The sequence below is a fragment of the Ursus arctos genome, unplaced genomic scaffold (assembly GCF_023065955.2).
Source record: "Ursus arctos isolate Adak ecotype North America unplaced genomic scaffold, UrsArc2.0 scaffold_26, whole genome shotgun sequence".
NCBI classification, from domain to species: Eukaryota; Metazoa; Chordata; class Mammalia; order Carnivora; family Ursidae; genus Ursus; species Ursus arctos.
Window position 1 is genome coordinate 39,251,035 of NW_026622941.1, and position 12,044 is coordinate 39,263,078.

At 47.2% G+C, this 12,044-nt stretch overlaps 1 protein-coding gene across 1 annotated transcript; it reads left to right on the forward strand.

Moving 5' to 3' along the window:
- Window positions 1–1,346: 1,346 nt before the first annotated feature.
- Window positions 1,347–4,070, forward strand: LOC113257675 (lysozyme C, milk isozyme-like). The gene is made up of 4 exons (XM_026502000.3): window positions 1,347–1,648; window positions 2,699–2,860; window positions 3,454–3,532; window positions 3,882–4,070. The coding sequence occupies exons 1-4, from the start codon at window positions 1,510–1,512 to the stop codon at window positions 3,946–3,948; spliced, it is 447 nt and encodes a 148-aa protein (XP_026357785.1). The 5' UTR covers window positions 1,347–1,509; the 3' UTR covers window positions 3,949–4,070.
- Window positions 4,071–12,044: the final 7,974 nt, after the last annotated feature.

Sequence of the window (12,044 nt, forward strand, 5' to 3'; positions counted from 1 at the left end):
AGTGAGTCAGACATCCGTATGAGTGTCCTGTCCAATGCCTAGCCTCCCCGACCCAAGAAGCAGCTCCTCTGATGCCCTTCAGTCACCCATCCTCACCACCCCATCCTGGATCTTGCCATCACCCAGACCTGCTTCACCTCTAAAACCACAAACTCAGGTATGCTCTTCTCTCACCAACCTCTTATTCTTTCAGATCCCCTGTTCACCTGCTCCCAGTTCTCCTGTTTGGATTCCATGGAAACATTCAGTCCACTGACAGCCACTTCTACTGTATCTCTATGTAATAATCTCCTTCTATCTTCCCTTCCTTCCCTACCCAGATAAGACTCCATAGTCCAAAATCTACTTTTGCCAAAATCTTCCATTATCTTGCCTTATTATCTTTCTGTCCACTTGTCTGGGAAAAAAAAAACAAAAATAAAAACCTAACCCAAATGCATATTCTCATAGGTGCCCTTAGACTAAAGATCAGCCTCCTTAACACGACTTGGCTCCTGAATGCCTCCGAACATAGATATGGAATTAATCTAATCAGTGGAAGCCTGAGTAGATGGATAGCCAGACCAATTAGCTACCCTGAATGGATATTATAAATAAGTTATGCCTCGTATCCGTTCCTTTATGTCTCCAACTCAACATCATATAATGCCCTTTAACAGCAAAAGCTTGCCAGTTACTCTAAGACCTACAGAATCCGCCTCCTAGCACTACCACTATTATTACTCTTGTGTGTCTTCTTAGAAAGAATTGATCTAGTGACAACCCTTCCTTCACAATGCCTATCCACCGAACTGAAATCAAGACCTTGTGCTCTAATAATTATCAGCTTTTTCTAACCATATACATCCCCTATTAGTTCTGTTTCTCGGGAGAACCCTGACTAATACAAGATGCTTGATGATAACTGATCACACAGATATTAGAGAGAATTCAATATAGTTGGGGTTTTATATCTGATGACTTCTTGCAGACACAGAGATATTATGAACTTAGGCTCTAGTGGTCTCCTGTTCAACCAATAGTTTACTGATTGCAGATGCCAGAAGATCCTCAATTTCTCCAAACTCAGTGATGCTCATCATGGGTCCCCCACTAGACTGAGTGGTGAAATACCTTTAGCCAAGCACAGATAATGAGCCAAATCAGCAAAGCACCCAGGAACAATCCCCTCTGGAGACATTCCAACAAAAGCACGAGGCTTGAAAATCATACTTCTTTCTCCTACCAACTCCCTTCTCACCCCCATTTCCCTCCTCCATGCATTTACCCAAATCCAGGACCCACCCCCCACCAAAATGAGACTTTATTCCTGGTATTATTCTTGGTTACAGCCCCTTTCCTGAAGTTCACGCTGGCTGGACCAGTTTGGGGAACTAGTCTTGGACAGCCATGTCCTTCCTGGTATAAATGCCAGCATTATTGCTCAATCAGAGATACCTTTGAGCCCAGAGGGTATAAGAGATCACAGTGTCCTGGACATAGCAGACTCAGGTCCCACCAGCTACAGAAATGAGGTCTATTCTGATCATCACCCTCCTCAGCTGCTTCTGGGCAGTATATGAGGCCAAAGTCTTCTCCAAGTGTGAGCTGGCCCGCAAGCTGAAGACCATGGGAATGGATGGCTACCATGGCCAAAGCCTGGCAAGCTGTGAGTGTGAATGTTCTTTCTGTCTCTGCCCAAAGAGACCTTCTTCCCCTGCCAAGCAATCTCTCCCTTTTCACTTCCTGATTTACTTATTTGTCAGGGCTCTCTTCCACTCCCTGACTGCTCTTCTTGTCTCTGCCTCCACTGCCTTACACTCCTATCAGGACCTCCTTTTATCTCTTTCCACCAGGGATTGTTTTATCTATAACAAATTTTCTTCTGCTGTTCCCCCAAATCACCTTCCCACTCAGTGGCCTGGAATACTTCCTCGGAAGCACCCAGAGACTCACCCAACCTTGCTCCATCTTGCTCCCATCACCTTTGCTTTCATCTGCATCCTTTCTAGTCCCGTCTCTGCAGCACAGTTGCTTCTGCCTCCCACCCTCTCCCCTGCCCTTCTGTCCACCAAAAAATAACCTGCATCTGCGGCATTTGCCTAAAGCTTGTTCTACCCATGTCACAAGAGAGTTGGATGGGGACTGTGAGAACAGAAGGGGAGGCAGTGAGTGACAAGGTGCAAGAAGGACCGAGAATCTCTGTCACCCATCTCATTAGTGAGAACACATGAAGCTATTTCAATTTCCCTTGAATATCTTCATTTTTCTTCATGCTAAATATACTTTCTTGTCACCCCCCAAAGATGGCTTTCTGGGGCTTCCTTTCTAGGATTCTCTTCCATTACTTCTCCACCTCTTCTCTTCCATGTACTTTGGGATGGAAGGCAACGTGAATATACAAGGCAAGAGTTGGCTAATTTGGCTGGGACATGAGGCTGGAAAGGTAGCCTGGGAGACAGACGGTGATTGATGGATTATCGGTCGTGCCAAATGCATTTTTTAACAAATTGTGATTACATACTTACCATTGGGCTGATTATGGCTTGGGACTAGGAATACACAATGGATTATAAATATAAATCTAACACTGAGGATCTCATAATCTTTTCATTTTGGTCTCAAGGGACTTTCTGGCGGGGCTAGTATAGCACAAGCTGTGTCTCATCGTAAAACAATCCCCCTTTTCTACCCACACCTTTTGCTCTCTCTGATGCAGGGGTCTGCATGGCTGAGCATGAGAGTCGCTTCAACACCCGGGCCTTTAATGGGAAAAATGACAATGGCAGTAGTGACTATGGGATCTTCCAGCTGAACAACAAGTGGTGGTGCAAAAACGGCTACCGTTCCTCGGCAAATGGCTGCGGCACAACGTGCAGCAGTAAGGACCCCATCCCCGTCTGAGCGCTGGGGAAAGTGGGGCATGTAAAATAGGGAGGAAATGGCATGCCCTCCTCCCTAACACCTGACCCCCGGCCTGCACTGCAGAAGCCCAGCCCAGGGAATAAAGCGGCCCCAGACAGTCCTCACATCTAAAGTAGGATTCCACAGCACTCCCCCTGCCAAACAGGAGGAAGCAAGGGACACTGACCCCTGACTAAGCCTCACCTTCATGGGTCCCCATCCCTCAAGCCATGTTATCCCGTTCCTGGTCCACACACGGCTGCATCCCCAGTCCACGTGCCCCCACGCAGCACTCTGGACACAGAAGCCGTCTCCTGGGGGAAACAAAAAAAGGCTCTCCCTGGTCCATCGGGTCCTAGACACCCTCCGGAGGGGACAATGCTCAGAGGCAGATGCAAAGCAAGGCCAGAAAACCCAGGCAAACGGAAGGCAAACCCACAAAAGGGCTCCAGAGATAGAGGGTTTCTCACTCAGGCTCAGTTTCCCCCGGAAATTCCCCTCTAAAAAGTATTGATTAAAGAAACAGGAAAAGGGCTTTGTCCCTCCCCACTCAGCCCCTTTTCCTTTCAGAGTTTCTGGATGACGACATCGATGATGACATCATCTGTGCCAAGAGGGTTGTGAGAGACCCTCAAGGGATGTCTGCCTGGTAAGCAGAGCCTGAAGGGCAGAGACCAGCCACCTGGCAAGGCATGGGCCCAGACAGTATTTGGGATGCTGGTAGAATCAGCAGCATCCCGGCTGTGGGATTCTCCCTGGGCGTTGTAGGGAGCTGAGACTCTTCTCCCGACATGAAACGAGGCAGAGTAAGACTGTGACGCGGCCACCCAAGGCATCCCCGCAGCACCGACTCACGCGTTCTCAGATGGGCAAACCCTCCCTGAGACTCTCCCACAGCGCTGACTCCAGCCTGCAGACCCTCCATTCCCTCTCAGCTGAGCCCCTATAGACTCCTGCCCCTGCCTCTGATTCATGCTGTGTTTCTTCTCTATTCTTAGGAGAGCCTGGGTAAACAACTGCCAGGGCAGGGATTTGTCCAAATACCTGGCCGGCTGTAAGCTGTGAGACGGTCACTGAATATGGCTCCTGGAGAAGGGGGCCCAGAAGGCAGAGTAATTCTTCAAGGTTCTTGGAAACTCGGAATGTCCCCTGCTCTCTGCCTCCAAAATAAAAGTTACTCAAGTTCAGCTGTCTCAAGTGTGTCCAAGGGCTGGGTTGTGACGAGACTTGCTACCCACCATGGACTGCTGGAGGCCCTGTTCTCTCCACACCCACCGCGGAAGTTCCCCCATCTCCTCTGGAAAGATGGTTAAGGAAATTAAGGAAAATCCTTTACTGAGAACTGCTTGAGGCTAAATTCGACAGTTGAATACAACACTCCAGATGTGAGCTCTCAGGAAATTCATTTAGTAGAGGTGGCTAGTATTATTCTTCATCACCAGGAAGGAAAGTTTCAGATGAAAGAGAAGAAAATTGTGGAGAGATTTGGTTCAGACGTAGAGGAGGACTGGCAGACTGTCAGGATGACTGTGTTGGCTGGGGTAAATGACTAAGCTGCTGTAACGGAGTCCCCGAAATATGCTCTCACCAAGCAGTCCACGGTGGGTAGACAGGCTCCTTTGTCCACACAGACATTCAGAAATTCAGATGCTTTCCATCTTGCATCTCCACCATCCACTAAAGCGGTGCTACTGAGTGTGGTCCATAGATGGGCAGCACCATACATCTGGATACCTGTCAGAAATGCAAATTCTCGGGCCCTCTGCAGACCTACTGAATCCTTGTTTTAATCTCCATTTCAATGAGCTCTCCCCGTGACTCTTATGCATTAAAAAAGAAATTGAGAAGCACTGTCCTAGGGTATTGTCCTACATGGGTAACGCTAGATTGGAGGCACTCCTTGCTCTAAATTGCAGTAATGGAGGGGCACCTGAGTGGCTCAGTGGGTTAAGCATCTGCCTTTGGCTCAGGATCCTGGGATCAAGCCCCGTATCAGGGTCCCTGCTGAGCAGGGAGCCTGCTTTTCCCTCTGCCCGCCCCCCACCCCCGCTCGTGCTTTCTCTCTCTCAAATAAATAAATAAAATCCTTTAAAAATAATTAATTAACTGCAGGAAGGGAAGTAAGTTTGGAGAAACACACATGTAATGTTTTAAGGTCCAGGCCTGGAAGAGGCACATGTCACTTCCATTTATACTCCAGAGACAGAATTTAATCACAACCCATTCCCAGCTGCAAACGGGTCTGGGAGACATGGTACCAGCTGGGCACCCCAAGTCCTGGTAACAATGCTAGTATTACAGGAAAAGGGCCAAATGGGTTTACATGGACAACTAGTAGTTTCTGCCGCAGTAATTAATAAATCATTTAATAGAGTAAATCATAATCACATTCCTATAGTGTAAATGTTTCCTGATAACAGTATTTTTGTGCCCCACCATCCCTTTAAATTTATTCTGTGGGGTAAGTTCTTCTCCTGCCTCTGGATTAAAAACTCAGGCAAGTACCATGACTTTTCTGGTCACCGTGAGGTAAGGAGAACACACCAACTCTGTCCAAGGAATTCTCCCCTCCTCTCTCCAGCTCTTTTCTTAGCATCTCCAACATCTTTTATAGACTGACCCCGGAAGATCAACTAAAGATGCAAAACATATTCCCCAGATCTCCTTTTTAAATATTTGTGGTCTTACATTCTGTTTTGAAATGTGATCTCTACCATCTTGAAGCCTCAGATGAACCTAAAACAAAAGTTTCCTTTAACCTCCTGATACAACGACGTCCGAGGGTGGACAGAGTACTCTCGGAGACCAGATCTGCTCTGAGCACACTCTGTGTGTTCTAGAAAGACGCGGATGGCCACGATACTGCCTTGCTCCTCCGGCGGCTGCCAGCTTCCAGGCAGCCAGCTTTCCGACTGGGGCCCACCCCTCCTGCTGCTGCTGCTCCAGCAGCTGGCCGGACCCCTCTCCTTGTCTGGCTGCCGTCACCATGGCTTAGCCCCAGCTGAAGGCTCCCAGGTGGGAGAAGCAAGCAGTGAAGGGACCGGCGGGTAAGGTGACATGGACATAGAGAGAGGCCAGCTGGCATTCTGGCACCGGCATCACAGAGCTCCTTATCAGGGCTAATTCTCCCCCAGGCTTTCTGGAGGAAGTTCTCTGCACTTTCACATTCCAGGGGGCAGCAAAGTGGGCTCCCACCACCATCCAGGGACCCTGTCCCTTCCCGTGTTCGAGTGAGCTATTATCCCCTACTCCTCGTCCCCTCCCTCCATCATGTGATCTTCCGGAGCACGACAACGGACACAGTCCCCCACACATGGACGTTGAACTTGGACATGTGGTTTGCTCTGCCAACGGAGTGGTAGCAGATGTGACACAAACAGAGATGAAAAATGTGGTTGCATGGTTTTGTTTGGCCTCCTGTGCTCCCATGATCGCCAGGCAAGAGCACACCCCAGATACTCACCATCCCCAACCGCCACCCCCAACCTGGGCCTCAGAATGAAACATGTGGAACAGGCTTGAACCCAGTCCGAATCCTGGCTCCTGAGGTAGAGTCTTTTCCCCCTCCACCTGACCAAAAACCCACCAGACCCAGGAGCAGGAAAAAAATACTGTTATAAGCCTGTGAGCTTTGGGGTGGTTTATGACACACGAAAAAAAAAAAAAAAACTGGGGTGCCTGGATGGCTCCGTCCTTTAAGCATCTGCCTTCAGCTTGGGTCATGATCTCGGGGATCCCTGCATTGGGCTCCCTGCTCAGCAGGGAGCCTGCTTCTCCTTCTCCCTCTGTGATCTCTCTCACTCTCACTCTTTCTCTCAAATAATAAAGTCTTTTTAAAAAAAGGAAGAAGGAAGAAAAGAGAAAGAAGAAAGAAAGAAAGAAGAAAGAAAGAAAGAAAGAAAGAAAGAAAGAAAGAAAGAAAGAAGAAAGAAGAAAGAAACAGAGAGAAAGAAAAAAAGAAACAGAAAAAGAAAAGAAAAAGAGAGACTAATACTCTTCCCCACCCTGTGTCTTCTCAGAGCCCTCACCCTTACCGGACCACCGCAAATCCTACCCCGGCTTGGACACCTCACTGTGAGGATGCAGATTCTGTACCTCCCTTGATGGATTTGCATTACATTTAGTTTAAATATGTTTACTGAGCCTTTGCTTTGTGGTTAATTGCCCTGAAAAGGGATTTATATGAGGGCCTTGTCCTTTATCATATTACAAACCCAGAGGGGCTCCTGGGTGGCACAGCGATTAAGCGTCTGCCTTTGGCTCAGGGCGTGATCCTGGCGTTATGGGATCGAGCCCCACATCAGGCTCCTCCGCTGGGAGCCTGCTTCTTCCTCTCCCACTCCCCCTGCTTGTGTTCCCTCTCTCGCTGGCTGTCTCTATCTCTGTCGAATAAATAAATAAAATCTTTAAAAAAAAAAATATTACAAACCCAGAGACTCTGAAGTCCCCAGAACAATCCAACCAGTAACTAATATAAATGGGCCCTTTAAAAAAAAAAAAGATTTTATTCATTTATTTGACAGAGAGAGAGGCAGCAAGAGAGGGAACACAAGCAGGGGGAGTGGGAGAGGGAGAAGCAGGCTTCCCGCTGAGCAGGGAGCTCGAGGCAGGGCTCGATCCCAGGACCCTGGGATCATGACCTGAGCCAAAGGCAGACGCTTCACAACTGAGCCACCCACCCGCCCCTAAATGTGCCCTTAGTCAAAATCTAATACAGCTCCTTTCCTCTCCCTACATAAACCAGTGAAGGGAATGTATACATAGTTTTTGTAAATTTTGGTTAGGAATTTATGAAACGAAAGATTTGAGGGGGGCACTTCTTTAGACAGAGCTTTGGGTGCTCTCTCAAATAAATAAATAAAATCTTAAAAAAAAAAAAGAAAAAGGAAAAACAAAACCAGAAGACTCCCACTATCAGATACCAAGAACTATTACAAAAGTATAATAATTATGACAGCTTGGTATTGGGGCAAAGATAGGCAGATAGGCTGGTGGAACAGAAGGGTGGCTCTCACAGACCTGGCCAGTGGGTAAGACAAAGGCAGGACTGGATTGCAGTGGAGAAACGCTTACAGCTCCCCCAGACGGTGCTCAAGCAACCAGCTGTCCGTACGGCCGGTCTTGTTATCTGTTACTCATCCCAGAGCTCTTTGTAGGATTAGAAGAACGGGGACAGATACACATGCATGATTCTAACCAGCTGTGAACTTTTCCACTCATTTAATAAATAAACATTTAACAGAATAGGTAATAGTAGACATCATCCCAAAATCCAGGTATAAACTGGACTTTGAAGTAGTTTGCGTCAGAACGGCAGAATCAAACAAAACATCTGCCCTAGAAACTCGTCCTTTTTTTTTTTTTTTCCTTCGTTACATCAAAAGAAGCTGCATTAGAAGGAAAGGCAAGCAATCCTTTCACCCCGCAGCAGAGGAGACCCCAGGGTGGAGAACAGCCGCCAACGGAGTCAGCAGAGTTCTTCTCTGGATGGGAAAAACTCCTGCCGCACAGTTAATAGACCTGTGTTCTATCATTTTATTCGAAACCAATTAGCTTCCTTTTCTCTAGAAAAAGGAGATTGCGTTTGTTGTTTGAATTTTTAGAAATCCTTGTTTGTGCAATACTGACCTTTAGCTCAAAGGGAGGGAAAGAGAAGTTTAGACATCGGGGTTACAAACCCCTCTCTGACAAGCATGGCCAAGACCAGGGGAACTCTGAACAGACGCTTCACCACAGAAGATATACAGATGGCAAATAAGCATCTGATGAAAAGATGACCAACTGCATTAAGCACTAGGGTAAAGCCGATTAAAATGACAGTAAGATACAGCCACACCCCCGCTAGAATGGCTAAAATTTAAAAGACTGACCATACGAAGTGTTGACAGTGTTGACAAGGACGTGGAAAAATGAACTCTCATACTTTGCTAGTGAGAATGTAAAGTGGTAAAACCATTTTGGCAAACAATGTTTTAGTTTGATGCAGCCATTTGACTTGTGTTCACCCAAGAATAAAGGAAATAGATGTGCGCATACAAATGCATGTACACAAGTGCTCAGAAAAGCTTGATTTGTAGGAGCAAAATCTGGAAATAAGCCAAATGTCCATCAACATGTAAGCAGATAAATTGCAATATATCCATGTAAGGGGCTGCTACTCGGCAATCACAAGGAACTGTGGAAATCCACAATATAATTGAAGCTCAAAATAATTCTGCTAAAAGGAAGAAGCCAGACCAAAAAAAGAGTATATAATTCCATTTATATAAAACTCTAGAAAATGCAAAAACCAATGTATAGTGACAGAAAGCAGACCAGTGGTTGCTTGGGAACAGGGATAGAAGGAATGGGAGGGAGACACGATGCAAAGCCACAGACAAGTTTTCAGAGGAATGGATATGTTTGCTATCTTTATTGTGATGGTTTTATACATATGTAAAGTCTAGCAAACTGTGTACTTTGAATATGCACAGTTTCTTCCATATTAATTATGCCTAATAAAGCTGTTTAGGGGCACCTGGGTGGTTCAGTCAGTTAAGCGTCTGCCTTCGGCTCAGGTCACGATCTCGGGGGTCCTGGGATCAAGCCCTGCATCGGGCTCCCTGCTCAGCAGGGAGTCTGCTTCTCCCTCTGTCCCTCTCCCTGCTCATGCTCTCTCTTGCTCTCTCTCTCAAATAAATATATAAAATCTTTTAAAAAGAATTAAAAAAAGCTGTTAAAAAAATAAAACTGGAAAGGGTCAACCACAAGCAAGACAATAAGATATAAATGTCAAAACTTTACCTAAAAGGAAAGAGGTTGAACTAAAACTTCAGAGTTAACATCCTACACAACTGGGATAATTCCTTACAAGAACACGGACTTGTGCAGAGCACCATGCGGAGTCTATCTGGATTCTTACACCAGCTCTGACACTAATTACTTGGTGTTACGGGTTGACTTGTGGCCCCCAAGAAAGGCACGTAAAAGTCCTAACTGCCAGCACCTTGGAACGTGAACTTCCTTGGAAATAGAGTCATTGCAGAGGTAATTAGTTAAGATTCAGTCATACTAGATTAGGGCAGGCCCCTAAGCCAATGTAACTGGTGCCCTTATAAGACGATGCCAGGTGAAGACAGAGAAATACAGGGGAAATGACGTGTGATGAAAACAGAGATTGGAGTTATGAAGCTGCGAGCCAAAGAATGCCAAAAATCACTGGCAAACCACCGGATGCTAGGAAGAGGCAAGGAAAGAGTTTTCCGACAGCTTTCAGCGGGAGCATGGTCCTGCCAACGCCTTGATTTCGGACCTCCGGCTTCCAGAATGATGAGAGAACAAACTTCTGCCCCTGCGTGAGTGCGGGAGGTGACAGAGCCTCTTGCTTTAAGAATGCCCTTCTGCCTGCGTCTGACCCTCTGTCACGGCTATTTAGGACGTCTCTCTGCTGTTCCCCTGCTTACTCTGTCCTCACCCCTGAATGACAGCACGTTTCTGCTCCCGTTCGGCTCTTTCTCAGCATTCCCCGGGATCGGCTACACGCTCGAGATCGCAGAGCTGCTGCTGCGAGCACGGCCGCACCGGCCTACGCTGCCTCGGCGCTTCCCCGTGCCGGGCACGGTTACCGTCATCTTCCGCTCACAGAAAGCGAAGCCAAGGCCTAAGAGATTAGCTCACCCAAAGAATTTCGTATATAATGTCGTATAACCCCCCTTTGTAAAAGGCGAGGAAACCGAGACTCAGAAGGATCACTGACCTCCCCAGCAACGCCAGGTGTGCCCGGCGCTAAGGCGCTGAGGTCACACGGCCTACAACCTGGGTGCCAGCCGGCTCCCCAGCTTGCGCAACGCTTGTGAAGGAGAGAGGGAAGGACAGGAGCTTGGGTGGAAGCTTCCAAAAGCGGTTCGACACGTTTGGCAAGGTCCGTGGGGAGTCCGTGAGGCAGTCATGCAGCAGGGGAGCCTGAGTGTCCCAGGACAGTGGCTCTGCGAGCGGCGGGAATCACGACTTGGTGTGAATGTGGTGCGCGGCAGGGAGGGAAAGGAGTAGCTGCGAGCACTGAACTCCAGCATTTGTGCTGGTCATTTTAGCAACTGTCTTCACGGGGATCCCTGACCCCAAGCAGCCCCTCTCAGGTGAGGAGGAGAAGCTGCCATCAAGTGGAACCGATGGGAAAAAAGGATTGCTTGGGAGTTTTAAGACTCCGTGCTCTGCAGTGAGGGTGTGAGAGGAGAGCCGAACCAATTCCCTCTCATACTCCAGGACGAGCACAAAAAGAGCGGGAGCCGTCTAGCTATCTGGGTGTCCCAAGAGCCTAGCACAATACTCGGAACATTAGTAGATGCTCAGTAAAGGTCAGGTTCTAGGTTCATTTACTTACAATTAATGCTCAGATACAAAGCAAGTGAGAAGCAGGTGTTAGAGTGAAACTATGAAGAGAAGAAGATAAAGCCATGAATAGGATATATATATATATATAGGCTTTAGATAGTATCGGAAGCAAAATGAGGCACTCCCACCAAGACCTATACATGGGGGTATGACTGACCTTAAAGAATTTAACCAACAAAATGGATCTATAATGGACCGGGAAGACGCTTATAATTACTTTAAAAATATAGAATGGGGGGCGCCTGGGTGGCGCAGTCGTTAAGCTTCTGCCTTCGGCTCAGGGCGTGATCCTGGCATTCTGGGATCGAGCCCCACATCAGGCTCCTCCGCTGGGAGCCTGCTTCTTCCTCTCCCACTCCCCCTGCTTGTGTTCCCTCTCTCACTGGCTGTCTCTCTCTCTCTCAAATAAACAAATAAAATCTAAAAAAAAAAAAAAAAAAAAAATAGAATGGCCCAGGTCAAGGCTGACAAATATTTACTGAAGATGTTAACATTTTGTGCTTGTTTTTGAGAGCCTTAGCATGACCTTTTGGAGTCCAAAGGTAATGCAGATAAGAGACAGACCATCTCGCATGCAAAATATTAGGATATTATATTGCTGGACATCATGGAAAATAGTACATGGTCCAAAGTGCCCGTTTTTAACACAGACTAGTTGCATAAAATCCCACTCCCATTACATCATTTCAACCCTTGTCTTGTCACCATGACATTCATGGGAGAAAGCCTGACACTACAATCTTCACACCTCGTTCAGAGTCTCTTAGCAAAGTTCTTCCCTGTTTCTTGTA